This window comes from Vitis riparia, chromosome 4 (assembly GCF_004353265.1).
Source record: "Vitis riparia cultivar Riparia Gloire de Montpellier isolate 1030 chromosome 4, EGFV_Vit.rip_1.0, whole genome shotgun sequence".
In the NCBI taxonomy this organism is placed as follows: domain Eukaryota; kingdom Viridiplantae; phylum Streptophyta; class Magnoliopsida; order Vitales; family Vitaceae; genus Vitis; species Vitis riparia.
The window spans coordinates 16,098,773-16,123,992 of NC_048434.1; the positions used below are offsets into that span (position 1 = coordinate 16,098,773).

Consider the following 25,220-nt stretch of genomic DNA (forward strand, 5'->3'; position numbering starts at 1 on the left):
ATCTTCATTAGTTTTAACTAATATTTATCATCATTAATTTTAACTAATTTTATTTTCTTTAATCTTAAACAAGAAATTTGCTTATAAAATATTTATATTTAAAGTATTGTATATACATATCATAATCACAAAATATTTATTATAAAAAATGAGTTATGGATGTAGAGGCACGATTGTAAAATAAACCTCATTAGATATGGACAAATGATGCAAAATAAATAAATAAATTGAGATTAAAGATAAATTAACTATTTTGATGTAATACTTGAATTTATTTTTAACTTTAAATCCCAGTATTAAATTATTTTATCAAACATATTTAATCTACTAGCACAAGACCAAGTTATTAAATCATATTAAGGAGAGATTTTCAAGCACCCATGCAACATTTGAAATGACATTTATATCACTTAAAGCCTTATAATCTTTAGAATGTCACACTCACTCTTATCTTTTGGAACCAATGTTCTCTATTTTCCTGTAAAGTTTCAATCAATCAGTCAATCTATGGAAGTTACTGACTTTGGAGATCTTGAGCTTTTACATGATAGTCTGGATGGACAGTACAATTTTCTACATGTTTAATACTCCCCCTGTATTCTTTAAACATCAGTCCAAGCACTCAGTTACTGCAAATCCTCTTTTTCTGCTAATGATCTCCATAATCTATGGAATACTTTCAAATCAACAATCATTAAAAACCCCAAGATAAGCCACTACTTGAAGGAGTTTTTCGAGTTTGATTTCAGTCGGAATGATTATGCTTGCACAATCTTTAGTTGTTTAAGTGCCACATTGTTGCTTAGGTCATAGGAAAAACCTACCTGCACAATCTTAAGTTGTCTTAAGTGTTGCACAGGCTGCTTACATATTGTAATAAAGCTGCAATTTTAGCACCCTGGAACAAAGACAAATAGTCACTAATTTGGTAGATTACAAGAATCTCACCTTAATCAGAAAACCTGAATCAAACCCCATTATAAACAGGTAGAAGCTCATCTTATTTGAGGTGAAACAATCACACATCGAGCAACTATATGGAAACCCTGGAAACTATCATTGGAACAATGATTGAAATCCATGCAAAAAAAAAAAACATGGTACAAGATCAATAAGCAAGATAAAATGTACAGATAGTATTAAGAATAATTGAAGATTAATAGGGAGGGTGATAATGAACCTCCAGGCTTCAGCCTTTCTCGAGAATATCAGTTTGTCACTAAGATCTCTAAGTTTGATGGAAAATCCATAGAGTTGGCCATGGATTCCGCTTTCATAACACTGCAAGATATTTCAGTTTGACATCGCCATCGACATGAATGACTCCAAGCACAGTAACAAAAGTTGGAAACATCCCAAAGTTGCATCTAACAAAGAACTATAGAACTGTACAGCAGGTAAATATACCTACCTTTCTACATATTTGCCAGAATTTTATTGCAGAAGCCCTTCCATTAAAGCTAAGGCCTAGCACTATGATCATCAGATATCGTCTCTTCAGAAGATGCATCACTATCGATGATGATTAAGTTGCCTGGTTTACTGCCTCCACATGAGCACTTGCTGCTTGGTTCAGCTGTTCCAAGCCTTGTTCCTGATGTGAAGTTCGTGTAATGGGCATCACTAGATGGCTGTAGATCATTCGTTCTTAAATCACCAAACCTGCTATTCATTCTGCTCCTTGGCCCACTATGCAGCTCGATAGGGTTCGAATAATTTTGGGTAACTCGGTACATCCCTGAATGAGCTCCTGATGAACCAACAGTAGGCAGAGGTGGCTCTGCCAGCCTTGGAGGAGGGGTGGTAATCGCTTCTCTGAGCCAGTGGGGTAAGTTGCCCTTTGCTGCAAAACTAGTTGAGGGGCCATCAGTCAATAAAGATTCGTCTCTTAGCATGGCTTTGCTTTCCATATGGTTGAACAAACCCCTATCATACTTCCCTTTACAATCTGAAAAAAGGTTTCTCCTTGGGTTTCTACCAGATCTCTGAAGCTGTTTGGCTCCATTTTTCTGAATATTGACCGAGCTCAATGGTGACCTCTTTGGGACGTTACCCTCCTTCTGGAAATACAAATCTCCAAGTGATAGTTGAGTTTCATCCGTTAAATTCTCTCTGTGGATTCCTGTTCTAGGATGCAGGAAGCCGCTGTTCCTGTTTGAAGAAACATCTGGTGGTTTTCTGAGCTTTACTTGTGATTCAAGCATACCATTCAAAAGTTTGGACTGTTCCACTTCCCACTGCTCAGCCAGGTCGCTTGCCACCCTCCATGGTGAGAAGTGCAATTTTGGGTCCCTTAACATGGCATCCCAATTGTCCCTTCCATGTCTCCTGACACCTATCCATAGAAAATCCAACTCCTCTTCTGGCCACAGGGTAGTATGCTGCTCAAACTTATCAGAACAACTGCCACGGCCCTTCAATGTTCTTGCTCTAGCTTCAATGCTCTCAAGCATCAATCTGTGCCTCAACAATGACATCTGACTCGTTGAAGACTTGGCCGCTGCATCTGGAATCATTTCCATGGTTTTAATGCTTAAATTTGGCAATGGGAATGTGGCGGGGCAGCTCTTGGAGTCTCGTTCTGCATTTTTAGGATCTGTTGGGAGAGACAAACCTAGAAAGTGTGGAGATCTGGTTGGAGTCTGTTTTGATTGAACAGTATCGCCTCCTAACCGAAGACTTGTTCTTTCTCTGGAACCTGGATAGACAGTCTCCTCCAGCTGTGTACTAGCCATGCAGACCATATCAATGGTTTTGTCTTCCGAGAACAACTGCTGACAAAATACTACATTATATCTCCAAAAAAACAATAAATAATAACACTTCCATACTAAAACAAGACTAATGAATACCAATATGGTCTACCCATTTAAGAAAGTATCACAACAGAATAACCAACAAAAGTGACATCTTTGGGCTGTGATACTACCTACCTGGAGACATTTATCCTTCGACATAATGGCCATGGGGAACAGAGGAGAACCTTTTCCATAATCTTTATTGTTGGCACCAACTTCTTCCATGGAAGTATGTGTATTTCCAAAAACCTGTAGATGGTGGATGGATGAAGTTTCTCCAACTTTCTCATTTATGGTTTGCAACAAATCCAATGCATGAACCGAATGAGAAACCTGCTCTAAAACAGTAGAATGGCTTCTGCTTGTCGAGTCCAAGGAGCCCCGAAGAGTGTCTGATGCAGCGTGAACAAGTTGTTTTTGGGGACTTGAATCCAAGGTAACGTTGCAGTCCATTGTGCCACACGAGTCTGTCATATCAGTTAATAGAAAATAATTAAGTGGAAATGTATGTCAAGAATCTGCATTTATGGTACAATTGGGTAAGATGGGTTCGAACCCACAATCTCATTGTTGCAGCACAAAAGGTCTAACTAAGGGAGCTACTGGCTCAAACCTGAGTTGAACATGTTTACATGATCTGAGTAAACAAAAATTACCAGGAGGAACAGATAGATCCAAGTAGAGTAGGGAGTCTCCATCTCTTGTAATATTATCAGGTTTTGTTGTTGCTTTCATTTGAGATTCTTCTCCAATGGAAGCCTGAGCTATAGGTGACATTGGCTGTTTATCCTTAACTGTTGCCTCACTATCAGGATCTTGATCTGCACCTTTTGAAGAGGTTTCCAAACAATTTTTCAGGGGATCCTCTTGGAAATTCATGGCAAGGTTGGAGCTCTGATCGAGTACTTGTTCAGTTACATGTGAGGTGTCTCCAAATGTGCATCCCCCATTAGATGAGTCTTTTCCCTTAAATTTCACGCTAATAGAATAAAGCAATTGCATGATTAGAATAAATATTATATTACTCAAATATTATAGTCTTGACTATAAAGGAGTTTAGTTAATGTGAGAATACATCTCAATTCCTGGAGCAAATCCAGAATGAGCACTTTTTGAATCAACATCTTCTTCGTCCTGTCACAGAACCGATAAAATGATCAATACCAATTACATAGACAGTGATCCCCATCAAATAGGTGTCACATTTACTTGTGGAATGAGCTAGCCTCTTCAGAAAAATCAAGTATTCACAAGGTAAAGTAACAATTCAATAACAGTAAACGCCGATTTAGCCATAGCCAAATTAGATAGGCCCTACTCAACCAAGAAACAAAGGGTCTGTTAGGTAATTGTTCTTGAAAACAAAAAACGGTTTCTTAAATTAGAAAAAAAGTTTGGCAGACTTCTGATAGAAGTTTTTTCATAATTTATTCTGAAAATAGGTTGTTTTTTAGAACAAATTTAAAGTGTTTTCAGTTGTTTTTTGCATAGCACACTACACAACAATTGAAAGGATGAAGAATCATCATACATCAGTGTACAACAACTTAATAAAGAATAAGCCAAGAAAATTGTTTTTCATATTTCAGCTCCCAAACAGAATTTTATTCTTCAAAACGATTGAGAACTGTTTTTTGAAAACATTGCCAAATAGTCAATATATCGTTTTCCGGCTTTATCATCTTACTTAGATGAATAGCACCAATGACTAACCACATAATCGAGATCTTACTGTAGTATCACTTTCAAGATCAATACTTCACCCTTTAGAACTAACATCAACATTCAAAGGAATGGATTTCTAGAAGAAAGACAGTCGAAAAGGAAAAGACACCACTAAAATGCTTAAATTGTTCCAATTTTTTATAATATTTTAAAATGTATCCATCTGGTTCTATCTTGTCTGAGATTTTTCTCTTAAAGTGCACTCCAAAACTGATTAAGCACATCATTGTTTCAAATCACAACACACCTTAGAGCCTTTTCGCATATCTAAAATGTTCGAACTTAAAACATTTTTCAATGTGCCCAATAAACTTACAAAAGCCCAGAAATTGACCATCAAAAGATTTGGAACCAAGCACTAACCTACATAAACAGTATAAGACAGGAACCATTATTAGAGGAGGAATTTTGAGTGCTCAAGGATAAAAATCACCTAAAGCACTTAACAGTTCAGGGATTTATTAATTAATAGGCCATAGTAATTAACAAAACCCTCTGATCAGACTGCTGATATAATTTCAGATTTTCATTTTCCCTCATCACATCAAAAGAGTGACCAATTCCTAATGACACATGATAATGGAAATGCTGTTATAGTTTCTGTTATCAGTTTAAAACGATGAGGTGATGCATGTCATTCATACTTTATCTTATCAGCTCAATAGTGCCCATTTACTACGATGCTTGAATACAAAGCTGGCCATTCAATGCCTACTTGGCTTTTAAATGTTGTTTCTGGGATTTGTTTTACCTACAGTCAAAGGACTTATTCATCAAAAAGAATTAGAACTTGAGCTGTAGCTTAATCAGAAATGAACCTACTAATTTATTAAGTCAAAAGAATTTAAATAATAATAATAATAGTAACCTTAACAGACTACAGATTTTAAAGTCAAATATAAGATCCTTAGAGAAGAGGTTGGAGAAGCTAAAAGATGGTCCTTGCCACCAAGGATGAAAATATCGGTTTTGACAAATATATTGGTAACTTGATTTTATGAATATATTGGGAAATATTTTGACACAAAATATAGGTAGACGAAAATTGATAAACAAAAAATTATAAAAATGTTGAGAAAAACTCCAAAAATGATAATAATAATAATAATAATAATGATACTTGCATTGAATTGTTTTAATAAAGAAATTGATATATATTGAAGGATATAAAAGAATGATGATATATAGACATTTTTTTATTGAAAAATGCTGATAATTTTATTTATAAATTTACATTTTTTTTTTTTGTATTTAACTATTCTATAAAAGATATAATAAAATAACTAAAATTAATTTATATATATAAAGAGAGAGAGATATACAATTTTATGTGCATTTGTAACAATGAAGCAAACTTGCTTAGGAGGCAAAGGCAGCTCACATCATTCTTTGGGTCTCTGGTTCAAAACTTGCACTTTCATGTTTTTGGTAATTTATTTAAATGGTTAGTGTACCCCAAGTGCAATCATGATAGATGAAAGACTTAGGAGTTTGTGTGATATTGGGCCTAGGCATGACTAAGAATTAGGCCAAAGCCCCCTACTGGGTTTAAATATTTTGAGGGAAAAGTGGATGAAAATTGTGGCTAACATACCCTAAGTGGAATCATGATTGATGAAAGACTTGTGTGATATTGGACCTAAGCATGACTAAGAATTAGGTCGAAGCCCAGTATTGGGTTTAAGCATTTTGAGGGAAAAGTGGATGAAAATTGTGGTTGACATGTAATGTTGTGGGCGAAAAAATCGTTGATATATCCAAAATATCAATGCAATATTGAAATTTCGCCCATAAATCAGTGATAAAAGGGGAAAAATGCGAAAATTCTCTCATTCAAAATTTTGAAGGTGTTTGTCATGTCGAGGTAGCCCAACACACGAAATATCGATGATATATATATATATATATATATATATATATATATATATTATAACCGAGGAACCTTTCACGGTCAAGCCCTTAGAACTCTCCATGGAGACCCAAACCTTGAGATGTTGACCACCCCGCAACAACCAGCATTGGTTAAATTCAAGGTATCATCAATGGCAAGATTCAAACCCAAGACCATGTGCCACTTGCTAGGACCACACTTCCCGATGTTCGCCCTAAACAATTGGGCTACCCTGATGGGTACAAAATATCGATGATATTTTGTTGATAAATCGTGATATTTTGCCAATAAATCCCGACATTTTCATCCATGCTTGCCAATAATGGAAGGGGATTTAGTAACAGTTCTTGGGTAGTTAAACATAGAAGTCTAGAAAAGGATCATGAAGATATGACCATTGAGTGAGCAGGATTGTGGAGCTTACTCAAGTTTTGGCCTTCTCTTTCTCAACAAATCAAGAAGCTAAAAAGCTAGCTAAGAGAAAAACAATTTCTCTTGTTGAACTTCATTGTGGATCTCATACTGCCTTTCATTTTATAAGACCAATCCTTAGGTTCGAAAGCCTAGGACATTTTTAAGGGGAGCTTTAGATCTTGTTTGACAATTGTTTTTGAAAGCAGTTTTTTATTCTCTAAAACCAAAAAAAATGGGAAAACACATTTAGCAACTACAAAATTGTTTTCTGTTTTATATTCTTTAAAATAGAAAATAAAGTGTTTTCAAATAACATCTTTTAGTTGGTTTCAGTTATTTTCACTTGTTCTTTTAGGGTTATTTTAAAAAATAATTATACAAACATGTAGAATGATTAAAAAGAAAGCACTAGATATAAAATTATTTTTAAAAGCATTAAAAATAGGTCAAAAACTTTCAAGTTCCCAAGCAAACTTTTGTTCTACAAAACATCATAGAACAATTTTCAAAAATTATTCTAAAAAATTGTTTTTCAGAACTGTTTTCAAAACCAATTACCAAATAGGGCCTTACCTTTTTTTTTTTTGGTTGTGCATATTTTCTTTTCCGCACTTCTCACCTTCTATTTGTATATTCTTTTATTACTTAATAGTCAATACAGTTACCACTACAGTCTCTTGTTACAACTGAAAAAAAAAAAAAAAAAATACCACATGATCTTTGATTAAAAAAATTAAATAGTTGAGGAAAATCCATCCCCATTTATGATGAGGATCCCCATAAAACACAAAAGTCAAGAAAAAAGAACTAATCTTTAAAACTGAAAGCTTCATATTGTTATTAATTTTGCTCATTCCAAATAAAGAGGGCAATATAGAGTCACTCTCCACATAATCTTGTCATCCCCATTGCCTACATTTGGCCATTTATGGTGAATAATATCAAACACAGGCCAAAGGTATCATGCAGCTGATCCTAAAAGAGCAAACAAAAACACTCAGAGCTCACAGATCACTGAACTCTGAAGCAGTAAATGATCCACTGATTCAGCATCCCTTGTGCATATACAACACTCATTTGTAATAGTAGCCCAATTCCTACTTTTCAAGGGTCCACTGTAGATCACTATTCTTGCTTCATTAGAATTTTTCTATCATGGGACCATACCCATTATGACATCACTTCAAAATCTTCTTTGGATCTTACTTCTTACCAGCTGTACCTCAATTCTAGCATAATGTAGTCTAATACAGCCAAAACTTATCATTTCAAATAATGATTTCAATTTATTCTGCTGTATCCAAGTGATTTGTTTTATTAGCAAGCAAAAAATATATTAACAATGCCTATCAAAAGAGCCAACCATGGTACATGGGTCATATACAAGGGCATCAAAAGACAAAAATAAAAAAGAGAAAAATGCCGAAAACCCCTACCCTTACAAAGAGGCCAACCAATCAACAAAGTCTACCATAGGCATTGTCTCTTTAGTTAAGCGCACCCTTACCCACTCCAAATAGATACACAAGAGGGAGGAGTTTAGTGCTTGATCCATTTGTTCCACATCTTCAAACAGTCCAAAATAAGCACAAGGCAGCAGTCTTCCATTCTTTATTTCTCTTTCTTTTTTTTTTCTTTTTTTCTTTTTTTTTTGATAGGCAAAAGAGCAATATATTATAAGCGTCAAAAAAGGCAACACAAAGTATACAAGGAGTATACAAGTGTGCAACAAAGCAAAGAACAAGAAAGAAAAACAAAAAATACTCCCTCCCCTTACATGCAGCTTAACCAATCGACAATATCCAACATGGACATGGACCCAACCTCTAAGCCCCCTTTGGTCCACCCTAAATAGTTACACAAAACAGGATTTAAGCTCTTGATCTAATAACTCAACATTTTGAAATACTCTTCTATTTCTCTATTTCCAAATGGTGTAATACAAACATAAAGGAGCAATTTTCCATGCTTTCTTCCTCTTCTTTCCAATAAAACGACCTTGCCAACTTAATAATGTTGCTTTCACTAAGGATTGCAATACCCAAACAACTCCAAAAGATCCATGCCATCTTAAGAGGGTCCCTTTAATTGAAGATTGCATCACCCAAACAAAGAGAACTAGTTGCAACAAAATTCCTTTTTTGGTGCAATAAAGCAGGTGGTCCATGAATTCTTCCCCATCTTTGCACAAAAACCATCTATTCACCAAAGGTCTAACCTCTCTTTTTTAACTGATCTATTGCGAGGATCCTATCCCAGGCTGCTTCACATGTAAGGAATCTCACTTTCATTAACACCCCAATTTGCTAACCCAGGTTCTTCTTTATGGAACTGATGTTTAAAATATAAGTTTGGAATTACAACTAGTAACAACTGAATCCTTATTATCACATAACTTCAGAAAATCTCATTCTCCTCTAACAATCTGTAATCTATACCACAACAAATAGACCAAATGACCCTGAATTAGCTGAAACCTAGCTCCTGAAATATTGAAGTATCATTTTTTAAAGACAAACAAAAAAATATGTTAACACCACCTAACAAAAAGCGCACCAAAGTCCATAAGATGTATTGAGGTAGAACCACCCTAGAATGGTTGTTTACAATGAAAGAAGTGAGCTAGGATTTCAATCTTTTATGGTTCAAGGAGAGTAACAAAGAATGAAAATCATGGCAGAAAAGAAAAGTATAATAAAATATAGAAGGAAAAAAAAAAGGATAAAGAAGAGAGAAAACTTAGAATCTCACTAAGGCCTTCTATGTGTCTCATCTAGAAAAAAAAAATCAATGGTGTTTCAAAGAATTGTAAGGTATGCAAAGAAAAGCTTAATATTATGGATTATCAATACTACATTAATCCCCTTTTGTGTCAATTAGCCTTATTTATAAACTTTAGAAACCCTTGGATTTGAATAAACTGATGAAAAAAGTAGACATAACTTATGTAGTGACTAATTAGGACTCTTATTTGTTTACTAAAACTATTCAATCTTCTAAAAAAAATAAAAAATAAAATAAAAAAGAAACTTTTTTAGAATTAGAGACTTAATTTATAAGACTTCTTGCAATAAAATTTCTAATAAAGAAGACTTCTAGAATTTAAGGACTCAAAATAGAAACTTTAGTATAAAAATTTTATTTTAGAAAATAAAAGGTATAGAATTTCTTTTTAAGAAGAATTCTAAAAATTCCCTACATCTAAATAAAACTCATATATTGATAACTAACTAATTATGACTTTAGAGAACCTAAAAAAATTGCAAAATTATCTAAATACCCCTTGTAAAGTAATTTAGGATTTTTTTCATTCTTTCATTTCTTTCTAGAGTAGATCTTGGAGATTCATCCTCATCATGTACATAAAGGACACCAAGAGCTAAAGCAATAAAAAGGGAAAAAGGGAAAAAGGGCATTAACAAAAAAAAAAAAAGCCCTTCCATGAAGATCCCAATCAATCTATGAAATCTATCATGGTTAAGGAACCCCCATCCATGTATCTTCCAACCCCCATCCATGTTTCTTCTCCAAGATTTTATATATATATGGGTAAATAATTATTGTATTATCAAATGTTTCTTCTCCAAGCTTTGAAGGCTCTAAACTAAACAATGTGAGGATGCAAAAACTAAGTCTGAAGGATGAAGATGCAAACAAAAGGTCCCAACTCTCCTTCTAAAGTTCTTCATTTTGTGGATTTTAATTTTATCCTCTTCTCTAGTCTTTGCTCTCTAACATCATTGTTTTCTCCATCACCTGTCACCCGAATAGCTCAATATCAGAAAGATCTCAAAGTCATCTTGGAATTGCTCAATGATTCACACCGAGACTACCAAGTCATACCAAAGTTGGTCGAGATTTTGAACCTTGTCACTTTGTGGAAGAGGCAATATTTTTTAAAGAGTAGGAAACTTAATCTAATTAAGCATACCTCATCAAGCTTCCTAATTTACTTCATATCCTCATTTGTTATTCCAAGGAAGATACATTTGAGACTTCAAAAAATTCAAAGAGACTTTCTTTGGGGGAAGGGGATCCTGTGAAAACAAAACCTCACTTTGTGAATTGGTCTATTCTATGTATGTCCAAGAAAAAGGGTGTATTGAGCATTAGAGACTTATTTATCCTTAACAAGAGCCTTCTTAACACGTGGTATTGAAGGTTTGCCTCAAAAAGGGAGTCTTCATGGAAGTAGGGTCATCATTATGAAGTTTAGGGAAGAAATATGCAACTAGTGTTCTAATGTCAAGAGGGATGGGTATGTGGTAAGGTTGTGGAAAGTTATGAGGATGGGATGACTTCAGGAGTAGAACTTGCATTGTAGTGGCCAATGGCAGGAGAGTAAAGTTCTAGAATGACATTCAATATGGTGATTCAACATTCAGTGCAACCTTTCCATCACTTTTTGCATTACCTCTACAAAGTATGCTTGAGCTGAGGAAACGTGGGATGAGGTCTCCATTGAGGGCTTTTTTTTTTTTTTTTTGATAGGAAACAACAAAAGAGATATATTGATAGAAAAAAAAAATACAAGAGAAGGATGAGGAATCCTCCCACCAAAGAAAATCTAAACTACAAGAATACAAAAACAAGAATATACAATGTAAAAATAAACAAACTCTCTAGGTTAGTCTCCATTGAGGGCTTTGGAGACCTCGTCTCTTAAGTTGCCTCCATGATTGGGAGCTAGCTAGTGCAAAAGCTTTCCTTTTAAGGTTTCAAGAGAAGTCAATGGGGAGGGAAGCAGAGGCTAGGCTCTTTTTGTTTGCATGGGTAGTTACTTAGGGGAAGATGACTTCAAATTAATTTAAAAGATGTTGGGCTTTGGCAAATAGATGTTATCTATACAAGAGTGAAGAAGAATCACACTCTTCTTTATTGCACTATAACAAGGACTTTGTGACAATTGAATTTTTCTTTGTTTAGCATAGAATGGGTTGCTGCCTTCTACACTTAAGAGACTTTTAAGTTGGCAAGGGATTTTTATGGGAAAGAAAAGAAGAAATGCATGGAGGGCTGCTCCTTTATGCTTTTTTTGGGCCATTTGGAAGGAGAAAAATTGCAAATCATTTGAAAATATAGAGCAATTGGATCAGGCTTTCAAAAGCTTGTTCTTGTGTTCCCTTTTCTTTGAGGATTTAATTTCTATACTAGATTTTACTCATTGATGAGGAGCTGCAAGACATGAGGGGGTGTTCTTTTGTCTCTCATGCCATTTGGCAGTCTTTGTATACTTCCCATATACCTTAGTGTACCACTTTTTGTTAGGCACTGTTAATACATTTTTTTTTATTTTCTATATGAGCATTTGCTATGGTTTTCTTTTCTTCCTAAACTTCTTCCCAGAAACTCAATAGTGCTTGCTTGAATACTGAAGTCACTAGATACTCCCATTAGCAATGTCCTCGTCCTAGTCTCCTCTGTTTGCTTTTAAGCCACTAAAACGAAATAAATATGTAATACTAAACAGTACTGTACAAAACATAGCATGCAAATAGAGCAAACAAAAAAAAAAAAGGAAAAGGATTTTTTTTTAAAGAGTATGAATCTTGTGTAAGGTAAATTCCATAGCCTATCACAAACTAATAAAGGCATGCCATAAATTTAATTAGAATGTCTTTTGTTTTCTTCTTATCAAGTGACAAAAGATTAACTGCACAATTTCAGTAACCTGCCCAGAAACCTTTCAAGAGAAGGAAAGAAACATACTTGGTCATGAGTGTGACAAGATAAATGCTTCATATTGGTGTTGGGACCCTCCCCTGGTAGCTTCAAATCTGCTGAATGAGCTACTGAAAATCCTTTCTGTGAAGTTGCTTCAGACAAACAGGGAATACCATATGAAGAGTCATTCAATTTGGTAATTAATGAACTTTTCTGCCCAACCAGAAACTTTCTTTCTGCATTTGTACTATCCACATCCCTTTTCCTTTTGGATCTTCGACTGAAAGTAAGCAATGGGGTGGTTACCTTGGCTTGTGTAAGTGAATCAACAAATACTTTACTAGACTTATCTTTAGCTTGTGAATCAGAGCCTTCCATATTTAATGTTTTTGATGCAGCTGTGACTGCACAGCCATAGCTGCACTTCCTTCCATAGGAGGATTTTAAGCCAAGGGTTTCCAAATTCTTTTCAGAGTTCATCCCAACAGAGCAAGAAAGTAAATTCCCTTCAGCAAATCCATCATTGCATGCAGAGCCAGAGTTCACATATGAACACGAGCCTCTCTGAATGTGACTGAACTTCTTAACAAAAGATAGATCTGTAGGTAATGATTCTACCATATCCTTTCTAGAGGTACCCTTGCCAGGACTCCTTATTAGAGCCAATTTATGAGAGTCACATGTCACCTCTCTTGTATCAGAACCTTCTACCTGTTTCTTAGCCTTATTCCTACCAGATTCTTGGACAAGCTGTGATGTTGAAGAATCATGCTCTTTTATGCAACTGGAACACAACCTTTTCCCATGTTGCATATGCTGAGAGAGGAGGTCATCATATTATCACATCATCAACTAAATATAAATGCCAAAAAGAGTATGTTCTTCACTTCTATTAAAATTTGGGGTACCTTGAGGGAGGAATTAAGGCATTGAAGATGATTTGATTGAAGACAGCTATCACACTGCAGCGTGTTGTCCCCAACACCACAAACAACACATTCAAGCCATATCTGAATGTAAGGTTGAACAATGAGCAGAAATAGGGGAAATAACTAGGAATTTTACAGGCATGTAGAAGTTGTCAAAAAAGAAAATCAGAAGATGCATCTTGACAAAAGTTAAACTCATAATCAAAACAACAAAAGATTGCAATCAACTTTTTTTAAAGGGATTTCAATCATTTATTTGAATGCTGATATTTGATGAGCCTGATTAAAGTAACCTCAATTTTATGCCAATGCTAAATTAGACAAAAAGAAAAGCAAAATACAGAATGTAAAGCATGGCAAGAAAACTGATAAGGGTACATGTCGCATGCACATATAAAAGACAAAATAAAGCCAATTGCCTATGCAAAATTCCCAAAGCCTATGAAAAATGAATGCTTGGAAACCCTGTCAAATTGAGCACCAAAGCTCAAGTTCCCATTGCATTGAAAGAGACCCATTAAACTGCTAAATTCTTAAAGAAAGATTTTTCTCCAAGGGACACATATACTGACAATTATTTAATATCCATTCAGTCCCAAACTTAAAACCTTGATTTAAATTAGTAGAAATGATCAGGCAGTACTCCCCAACATGAAATTCTTTTCCTTTCCATAGGGACCAGGGGATTGGATCTAGCCGTAAGAAGATCCTAGTGAATTTTACGGGCCAACTGGACCAGAAGCTTATCAAGCTCAAGCAACAGAGCTTGGATTGATCTATATTAAGATGTTATACAATACTTTCAAAATCATTCAATTCGGGATCCCTCGTTCTATCAAGGCATCGGATTCATTTACAACAAATTCATACCAATCCCCATAGTTATAAAATATTTTTAGACTACTGCAAGACATTTACCTTGAAAAGCTTCATATGAATAGCTTCAGGTACAGAATGTTAGCAATTTTCAGTTTTTTTTTAATAAGCAAATAAGATTATTATTAACAGTGTCTAATCAAAAGAGGTGCACCAACGTACACAGGGAGTATGCAAAGGTGCCAAAACAGCAACGAGATAAAGAGTAACAAAAAACACCTTTCTCACATCAAAAAAAGCCCAACCAATCAACAAAATTGAAAGTAGATCAAGAGGCTCCATCTAAGGTTAAGCAATTTTAAGTTAGTAAATCTTTCACCACAAAGCTTAAGTTATTGTTGAGCTGTAGGTGATTTGAGGGAAGACCCAAGTACAGAAATCTCATGTGCTAGGAGGAAACTAGGTCACTCTTCTTAAAAATAAATTTGGTGAAGGAAAAAACAGGGACACCACCTCCAAAACAGAAAAAAACTAGATTCACTATTTATCCGCAAAACAAAATGAACATAATAATCCTCAAGTCAACTTGTTTTCAGACTCCAAGAAATTGGTGGTAAAAGTTCCAAAAAAGAGTGCTTAACTACATTCAAAAAATTGAAGAGTTAAATACACACACACACACACACGCAAAGATAGAGATGAGATGAGTACTGATCGAAAAATTAAAACCATTAAAGCGGAAATCTGTACAAAGAGTTCTCCAGAATGGTAGCATTGTCAACCAGCCAACTCAATAAAGCCTTGTCCCAATTATTGATTTCTTAGATGTTTACTACGAAAAATACAAGTTTTTACATGCTCATGAATAATGATTTCACAACCAAACATCCTACTCCCAGCTTATTCAAAATCAAACTGTAAATAAAATTCCCTTGTTTCTCTAATCCTTAGACTGAGGAAGCTCTGTCCTCTTTAGTGCTATTTATGGGCTTAGATAGAGCACTCTCCCCTCACACTCACTTGGAAAATGAATGAAGAATTCACCTATAGAAAGATTGGAGGCCATAGTTTATTTTTTAAGGCCTCTGGAAGCAGCCTATTGCTCTTCCAGCCTATTGCTCTTATGGCTTTCCTTTTGAAAAGGATCTTTTTGCATAAAAGACAGAATTTATCAACAAAAGGAATTGGATCCATACGGGAAGAAGGAAAAGGAAAAAGACAAAATCGATCAATTGCAACAACATAAAAGGAAAAGTTAAAATTAATCTGTTGTGAGCCATCCTATTATCAACAACAGAAATGACACCACACTCAAACATAAATTAGCTCATTTTAGAACCAAGCAATCACCTTCATCATTAGCTTCCTAGCCACCCAGTCCCAAAAAATCTCCAAAGCAGTGACCTGGTCAAGGACCTTGCCAAACAATCTCATTCTTCCTATGGCATCTCCTCCCTGCGCTAGTGCAGTCAAAGATTGTCTGATCACATTTTGTGCATACTTTGGCTAGTACTTGAAAGGATATTCTTAAGAACTCCAAGGTTTCCTTTTCCCTTAAACATTTAGAAGCTAAGCAAGAAAAACCAACAGTTAATGTGACATTCCCACCACCAAGAACTTGGGGAAGAGCCTTGGATATTTTTTATTTCATTCCAAAGAGAAGAAGAAGAACATTTTACTCGGTGATTAATAAGAACAATCGCAAACTAGCAAGATAGGAGCTACAAAACACACACATAGAGTTACCCTTGTTTAATCTGTCAAGGCAACATTCAAACAATCTCCCTGCCTCAACAAACTTGTAAGAGACTGGACAAAGAACAGAAGTTTTTGTGGAATGACACTGAAGAAAGTAAAAAGGAAATTTCCCTTTGGTTAACTGGGAGAAAACCTGCATTCTCAAGAAAAATGGAGGCATTGAGCTTCAAAGTCCAGGAATTGTAACATCACAATGCCATCAAAACTTAGGCAGAAGATCCTTGAGGAGTCTGAACCTTTGTGGACTAAAATCCTCATGACTAAGTATATTAAAAAGGTAAAACAGCATAGTCCAAAAAACCTCATCTAGAGCCTCCTCCTTTGTCAAGATAAGGATTCAAAAGCAATACGGTGAGAATATCTCATTGTAGTTGCGGATGATAGGTGGATTGGCTTGGATCATTAAGGGAATCTATCAAGGCCAGATTTATCCTCTTAAGCTGATGGTATTTGATGTTCATGCTAACCTGGAAGGCTAGATAAGCTTTGAACAAGCATCATTCCTAACGCTAATTTATTTAGGAATCCCAGCTCCTCTTCTCCAAATCTCTAGGATAACATCATCAGAAGAGTCCTTTAATGTAACTTCCAATCAAATCTTCCCATAAGAAGTAGGTGGACCATCCCAACTCAAAAATGGAATTTGTGAGCTAGACATGGGAGTATGAAATGCGCTGCAACAGAAATTATTCATCTGTATTGCCTATCAAGATGGCCACATGCACAACATTCTTCAAACACCTCACCAAGGATAATATATGCGAACAGTCAGCATTTATTCACAGCTGTGATTAATTATACAACTATATATTATTTTGTATAGTTGTCCATTATTCTATATAGTTGTCCATTATTCTATATAGTTCACCATCCTAAAATAGCCCCATCTACCCTGTATAAATACCCTTGAGACATATGAAAAATTTGTTCAGCAATTTATTAAGTTGGTATTAGAACAAAAGTAGAGAATTTTCGTTGCTGCCTAGCCTACACTTCTTTCTTTCTTTTTCATCCTCTTCATTATCATATCATGTCTGCAAAAACAAATGTGAGTATTTCGTTACCATATTCACTGAAAGAAGCACGGTTATCTAGAGTGGTACAAGCTTAAGCAAGTTGAAAAGAAGAACAAGAAATCAACTCAGATTGCTCTTACCAATGCTACTCCTCTAGCTTTTGTTTCTCAAGTTTCTTGATTATCTTCTCAAGAAGGTAATTCTGGTTTGGCCTTTATTTCTACTACTTCTAACCCTTGGGTTATTGGTTCAAGAGTCACTGATCATATGACTAGTCATTCTTCCTTATTCGACTCTCTAATGCCCTCATCTGTTAAGTCTATTTAGGTTGCTAATAGGACTCCTACGACAATTTTAGGAGTCCGAAATGTCTCACTTTCCCCCACACTCTCCATGTCCTTTGTCTTATGCGCCTAGTCTCTCTAATAATTTTCTTCAAGATTACCAAACATCTTAATTATTATGTTACTTTCAATTCTATCAACTGTGTGTTTCAAGACAATCTTACGAAGATGACAACTAGCATTGGTAAGGAGAGGGGAGGTCTTTACTACTTGGAGGGGGTAAGGGAGTTACAATTTGAATTTGACCATATTTTTCAAGTAGCAAAAGGGACGTTTGATAGAGAAAAAATTCTTTTATGGTATTACTGATTAGGTCGCCCAAAATTTTCTTATTTGGAATGTTTATTTCATCAGTTGTCGCAAAATTTTTTAATTTCTAGTTTAAGGTGTGAACAACGCATTTACGCTAAAAATCATCGTGTACCTTTCAAAATGCATCTCAATATAAGTCTAATTCCTTTCATTTGTTTTTTCACAAATACCTAGGATCCTTTTCTACTCCTGCTTCAAGTCATAAATACTTTCTATTTATTGATGACTATACTAGGGTGAGCTAGGTATATTTGCTTAAGTCTAAGAATGATGTTCTACATGTAATTCCTCAATTTTCCAAAATGATTATCACACAATTTAATACTCAGGTTAAGGTCTTTCACTACAACAATGGTTGTGAGTTTGTGAATCAGTCTCTTGCTGATTTATTCAAAGAACATGAAATCCTCCACCAGACGTGTACATACACACCACAGCAGAACAGCACAGTAGAGCGTAAAAACCGCCACATTCTAAAGGTGCCCAAGCTTTATACTTTATTATGCATGTTCCAAAACGTCTAGGGGTTGAAGGTGTCATGATCGTTGTCTTTCTCATCAACCGAATGCCTGCTCGTATCATTGATTATCAAAATCCTTTACGAATGTTATCACAGTTTCACCCTATTCCTTCTACTTTGAACCTTTATCCTAAAGTTTTTGGTTGTGTATGCTAATGCTCATATACACTCTTATCAAAGGGATAAGCTTGATCCTCATGCTCTTAAATGTATCTTTCTTGGTTACTTTAATTTCCAAAAGGGCTATCAATGCTTTCATCCTCTTATAGGCAAATACTATGTCTCTAGGAATGTTCAATTTTATGAAGGGAGTCTTATTTTTCTAGGAATGTGTCTTTGGTTCCTCTTCAAGGGGAGATTAGTAGTAGGGAAAAGGAAAGATTATGGTTAGAGGTGAAGAGGTTATGGATTTCAAGTCAGGAGGGATTCAACTGATTTACGTAAGGGGGAGTCTTTAGATGTTCCCAACCCTATGGCAGCTAAGTTTGAATCTGAGGGAAGAAGGGATGAAAAACCAACCAGATTATTCCAACAAGGTTATACAAGGAAGAACAAAGATGCTATTGTCATACCCCTTTCAAGCTCTAATACTCCTCTTAATGATACTACCAAGGCATCGGATGACTCTTCCAATACTGATCCTAAGGTACATGTTCCTTCTCCTTTAACTTCCAAAACTGCTACCCTGAATCCACAAGTTGGTGATCAATGTAGGAGATATCCTTTTTGTAATCATAAAGAACCTAACAAGTTGAGTTTCTCAAAATCATCCTCTAATGTTATCTATACCATTTCTGATTTTGTCTCTTATCACTGTCTATTTAAGACCCACCTTGCTTTTGCTCTTTAGTTGTCCTCTATGTCTATTCTTAGTCTTTTTCAGGAAGCCCTTAAAGATCCCAAGTGAAAGTCTGCTATGGTAGAAGAAATGAAGGCTCTCCAAAAGCACTCTACTTGGGAGATGGTCGAGCTCCCTCAAGAAAATAAGATAGTGGGATGTAAGTGGATGTTTTCAGTCAAGTACAAGTCAGATGAGACAATTGATGGGTACAAAACTAGACTAGTTGCTAAGGGTTACATTCAAACTTAAGGAATTGACTATCAAGAGACCTTTACCTCTGTGGCCAAGATGAACATTGTTAGAGTCATACTCTCTTTTGTGGTCAATCTAAACTGGCCATTAAGACAATTTGATGTAAAGAATGCATTTTTTCATTGTAATCTATTAGACGAGGTGTAAATGGATCGCCCTTCGGGGTTTACACCAAAAGGAGGCAAGGTATGCAAACTTAAAAAGGCTTTGTATGGATTGAAGCAATCACCAAGGGCATGGTTTGGCAGGTTGAGCTATTCAATAAAGGAGTATGGTTTTAAACAAGTTATGGCAGATCGCACTTTGTTCTATGAGAGAGATGGTGATGACATTACTTTGCTTATTGTTTATGTTGATGACATGATTGTTACAGGTAGTAACTCTACAAAAATAGAGAAGATTTGAAACTATCTAGCTAAGGAATGTAATGAAGGACTTAGGTGCTCTAAAATACTTCTTGGGCATTAAGGTGTCTCGGTCCAAGCAAGGACTTTTTCTCTCCCAATGGAAATATAAATTAGATCTCTTAGCTGAAATCGATAACTTTGCTTGCAAACCTATAGATACTCCCATTAAGATAAATCATAGCCTATCCATTTATCCTGATCAAATCCCAACGAACAAAGAAAGACATTAGAGACTAGTGGGGAAATTAATCTATTTAACCCACACTAGACCTGACTTATCATATGCAATTACTATTGTAAGTCAACTCATGCATAATTTGAGTGACAAACAAATGAATGCAGTAAATATTATCTTGGCCTATATGAAGTCCTCTCCAAGCAAACACATTATGTTCTCTAGACATGGACATCTAGATATTGAGGGCTACATAGACTCTGACTTTGCTGGATCCAGATTGGATAGAAAGCCTAATTCAAGGTATGTGTCATTTGTAGGAGGAAATTTGGTGACCTCAAGGAGTAAGAAACAAAATGTGGTCTCATTGTCTAGTGCAAAAGCTGCATACAAAGAAGTTCATCATGCAACTATGGAGCTTATTTGGCTAAGAATTTCGACTCTAGTTTTGTCCTAAGAAACCTATGGTACTCTTTTGTGATAACATGACAGCTATTGAGATTATAAATAATTCGGTACAACACAATCAAACAAAGCATATTGAACTTGATAGGAACTACATCAAAGATAACCTAGATTCTAGCATCATAAAGGTTCCTTACATCAAGAGTGCAAATCAGTTGACGGATGTGATGACCCATGTTGTTACTAATAAAGTCCAACTTTATCAAGTCCAACTTTACCACCCTCATTTCAAAGATTAGTGCAATATAAGCTTTCCATGTCTTAGAACAATGACTTCTTCTCTTTACCTATCTCAAGATAATTAAAAAGGAAAATCCATTCCCAAACAAAGAACTTGGTAGCAAGCCAAGTTCTTGCTAAAGTCTCCATAGTTGTAATATGAACAAAATGGAAAAAAAGAAACTCTCTTACTTTGTTACCATATCTTCCCCTAAAAGTTTTGCTAAAGTCAACAATGTTAGACACTACATCAAGAACTTGGCTTGGTCCTGGTCAATGTTTTAAAAGGCTAAAGGCAATCTTGAGGCATTTTGCCTAAATGAGGCAAGACGTTCAAGACAGAATGAGGCGTAAGCCTCAGCTTAAACAAATAGATAATAAAAAAAAATCAAAAAAATAAAAAGTTACTCATAAAGCATAAGAAAATTGAATAATAAAAAAGATATAACTTCAAAATGATAAAATTTATTATTTTCCATTGTTAATAGTTTCTAATTAAGTTCCTTTTTCTCTAAAAAAATAAATAAATAAATAAAAAATTAGCTCACTCAGGAGTTTATCAAATAGTTCTCAACATTACTATAACTATCACTAATAGGATCTTCCAAGGAATATAATCATATCCAATTGTTATATTATATTGCCCATTGGTGTTAATATCCATCCATCTTTCTTCTTTGTCCACCAATTGCAATAATATATTTGTTTATCTATCAATAATTAGATTTTATATGAGATCAACCATTAAGACAGTCACCAATTCCATTATTCTTTTCAATCTCTCTTTTTTCCTTCCATTTAAAAGATTAATTGGAAGTCAACCAAGCCCTTATTTTGTAAAAAGTTACACCAAGTAGGGATCCAATACAAAATTCATGAAATCTATATCAAAAGTTCATAAAAGCATAGATGATAGAACCCTTTGGATATTTGAGGCTTACGCTTCAACAACCTTGAGGCTAAGCTTTGATAAGGTGAGGTTTAAGCCTCAATTACACTAATTGAGGCCATAGCCTCAAGGCTCCTCGAGGCGTAAGCCTCAAATAGTCTTTTAAAACACTGGTCTTGGTCTAGAGCACCAAAGAAGCCATTAAAAAATCATCAAAAATTTAAAATAAGTCATGTGTCACATCAACAAAAAAAAAGGGTCACGCAAGAAAAATAAACAAGGCCTACATGATTCAAGTTTATATAATCTCACCTCTGGATCTATTTTCTGATTTTCTGATATGCACTCATTGCTCAGTTCGTTATGTTTTTTTGGTCCAGTTGAACAAGTACCAATTGGCCATTCAGAAGCTGAATTAGGACACCCACTTCCATGGTTAAGACTAGATGAAGCTCGCTTTCTCTTGTATGTTAAAAACACTTTACTGCCAGACATTTAAGCTTTCAAGCAGAATTCCTGTCACTATACTGAGGTCTAGAACCTTGTGGCACCAGAGTACAGTTCATTCATCAAACAAAACATATCTGCAAGCATTGAAACTCTCTGGGCATTAGTCAAAAGATAGTTCAGGGCAGGAAAACAATGACAGGACTTGAAAAAGAAATTGAAGACAAATTGATTGGGTAAAACCATAAAAGCACATTAACGCATGGTAAGCAATATCAAAGTTACTTCACATTCCCAAAGACATGTTAGTAGTTTGAATTCATCCAAATCAAATTTCAAAGTTCTGCTCATTATAGCTTTTCATTTAGACTTCTATTATAGTTTAAAAAGAAAACTCAGTGAAAATGTGATCGTGCACAAGGTGCTCCACCAATCACAAAGACATTTTCACTATAAACCATCCATATGAATTAAATACAGAACAGCTGCATTTTAGAGCCAAATGTTGAGGGACCACTAAGACTTTCCAAGACCCACATTTAAATGTGAAAATGATATAAACAAAGGCATTTCTCACTTGGAACTCATGAAATATCAGAGAAATGACCAGGTCACCTATTCAATTAATGTGCCTTGATGAATTCCTGGTCATACCTGACCATTTTTCAGGGACAAATTCATGTGCATTTGCAACCTCTCTATGGTTCATATCAACAAATTGGCCATCAAGCGTGATCACGTGCATAACGCAATACATGTTTATGCAATTTTTTCCTCACTATATGAACTCATGAAATATGAATGTGATCACATTCACATTCATTGGATTTATAATGCAACAACCATACTCATGCAATATTTTCAACCCTATTCAATAACTCAACCTCATTTTCATCCACAACATTATTGGACCCACATTTATTCCCCACTCAGAACACTCACTCAGGTCTTCTCTTTGGCTGCTAAGAAAAGAAATTAAAATTTTTTCAGCTTAGGTAACTCATTATTCTGAAATTCCAGAACAAAAACATAAAATAAAATAAAAATACACACAAAAACAAAAAATAATAATAATAATAACAAATAATGAGCCTAAACACAAGCATTGCTGTATTTCCTTCTTTTTCTCCGTATTCTTTAGGAAATCAAACAGTAAACTACAATTGTAATTCATCGTATTTTCAACCTGTCCCTAATTGACATTCATTAAGAAATTTGCCTCGAAATTCATCAACTCAAAAATGGCGAAAACAATCATGCTCTATCCAATAATCCAATTTCATTTTTATCCAAAAAATATTACACCCACATTCGTTCACCACTCACAACACCCACCAAAGTCTTCTGTTAGGCAGCCAAGAAAAGAAAGTAAAGCTTCTTCCACATTGGTATCCATTGTTCCGGAAACCCAGAACGCAAAAAAAAAACCAAAAACCGATCCTGGACATGCCTATTGCCTCGTTTCCTTACCTTTTTCCCGCGTTTTCTCGAGAACCAAACAGAGGCAAATACAACCACAATCACTTCAACTCAAAAAAAAAACAAAAACCCAAAACACCTGATTGACAAATAAACATCCTGCATGCAAAGAAAGAAGAAAATAAAACCAAAAAGAAAATAGAATCAAAAAATTGATGGGTTCCTTTTTTTTGGTTGAATACAATAAAAAATCAAATACAAGAGCGAGTGCAATGATCAAAAAGGAATCAAACCATGGAACAGCAATGAAGAACGACGTTATATGGCGGATTGAACCCTTTCTCTCTCGTGGGTGTGTGTATTCCCCTTTATTTTGCTGGCATTTGGGAGAGAGAGTGAGCATTTATCAGTGAGTGATTGAAAACGAAACGTTTTGTTTTTATTTTTTATTTTTTATTTTCTGTTTTTTATTCTTTTTACGTCGTTGTCCGGTGGACATTAGCCATTAGGCCCACCCCCGTCCCATTCTTCTCGCACGTGTCGACTCCAAGCGTGTGGAAATATCCAGTTCGATACCATGCGTGTTTAGTTTTTGCGAGTTTGGATTAAATTTAAAAAAGGATAAAAAGCAACATGAAATTACAAATGTAACCTCTTACCTTTTTTTTACCAAAAAAATATTTATTTTGGATAAGAATACCCTCATTTTTTTCTTGAAAAAAAAAAAATTAAAACACATATAAATAATAAAAATATCAAAGGGTATTTATGTCAAAAATTGATTATTCTTTAAATTCAAAAATGGGAAAGGTTAGCTTTACAAATTTTGGATCTTTTTATCCATTTTAATCAATTAATTCAATTTAAAATTCATCTCATGTTCATTTCATATTTTTTAAAATAATTTTCAAAAATCAATTTTTTAATAATAACTCCTAGAAATAATTTTTAATTAAAAATAAATTATCATTCAGTGACTCATATATATGAAAATAAATGTTTTTGTCAACCCTCTATATAAAGGCATTGTTTCTTTTTATAGTTTTGAGCAAAAATAATTTATTTAAAAATAAAAATTTCATAAAATAGGTCTTTTTTCAAAATGATTTCTAAATCATGTCTCATACCTACAATTTAGAATTTTTTTTTTTAAAGTAGTTAAAATCTTAATTACCAACTATGACTTTAAATTTAAATTTAAAACTATAGTTGACGATTATGATTTTAAAAATAAATTTAAAACCATAATCATCTGTTATACTTTTATATTTAAAAAATTCAAAATCATAATTACTAACTACGATTTTATGATGTAAAAGAAAATTTCGAACTTGTATGCCCAAATCACTAAAATGCACTAATTTGAGAATTATCTAAGTTAATCTACTTTATGTTTTTTCAAATATAGTATTTTGCTCAAAACTCCATTTGTAGTGTATAAAAGTTTTTTTATCTATATATTCTTCATGTTCTTAATATTTTTTATTAGAATTTATTGAAAAAACCTAAAAATATTTTAAATTAATTTTAAAAACCATTATATTTTCAAAAAAAAAAAGTTTTCAACAAATATTTATCAAATGTGCTCTAAAAGTTAAAAAAATGGCTTCTATTCTAAATACTGAAATACTATTCTTAAAAATAATTGTCAACTAGGTCTCATGCTTCTTTATATCATTGATTTTGAAATTTTGTGAAACTATAGAGTTTTACATGCTAAATTTTCACATAAAATTAACAATAATGGGTTAAATTTAATTATGTTGAATGATAAAAACCAACTATTTTCATTTCAAAATAGCATTACTTATTATTATTGTTAAGTATAAAAAAGTAAAACATGAAAATTCACTTCTTTTTTTGTTATTGATTTTATAAACATGTTGTTAAAATATGTTTAAAACAAATAATATCAATTT

The 25,220-nt window shown here is 34.3% G+C and overlaps 1 protein-coding gene across 4 annotated transcripts; it reads right to left on the bottom strand.

Moving 5' to 3' along the window:
- Window positions 1-963: 963 nt before the first annotated feature.
- Window positions 964-23,706, bottom strand: LOC117913185. Of its 4 annotated transcripts, none has more exons than XR_004651086.1 (9): window positions 23,595-23,706; window positions 21,748-22,019; window positions 13,401-13,502; window positions 12,538-13,308; window positions 3,874-3,932; window positions 3,455-3,777; window positions 2,934-3,265; window positions 1,181-2,771; window positions 964-1,053 (listed from the first exon to the last, which is right to left on the bottom strand). XR_004651086.1 is itself a non-coding variant. In XM_034828145.1 (9 exons), exons 2-9 carry the CDS (start codon window positions 21,928-21,930, stop codon window positions 1,461-1,463), a joined length of 2,997 nt encoding a protein of 998 aa, XP_034684036.1. In that variant the 5' UTR covers window positions 21,931-22,019; window positions 23,595-23,706; the 3' UTR covers window positions 1,113-1,460. The 4 variants fall into 4 exon arrangements, 3 of the variants coding, with proteins under 3 accessions (XP_034684036.1, XP_034684035.1, XP_034684033.1); XM_034828145.1 differs by lacking the exon at window positions 964-1,053 and having other exon boundaries at window positions 1,113-2,771; window positions 2,934-3,047; window positions 3,132-3,265; XM_034828144.1 differs by lacking the exon at window positions 964-1,053 and adding an exon at window positions 23,353-23,460 and having other exon boundaries at window positions 1,113-2,771.
- Window positions 23,707-25,220: the final 1,514 nt, after the last annotated feature.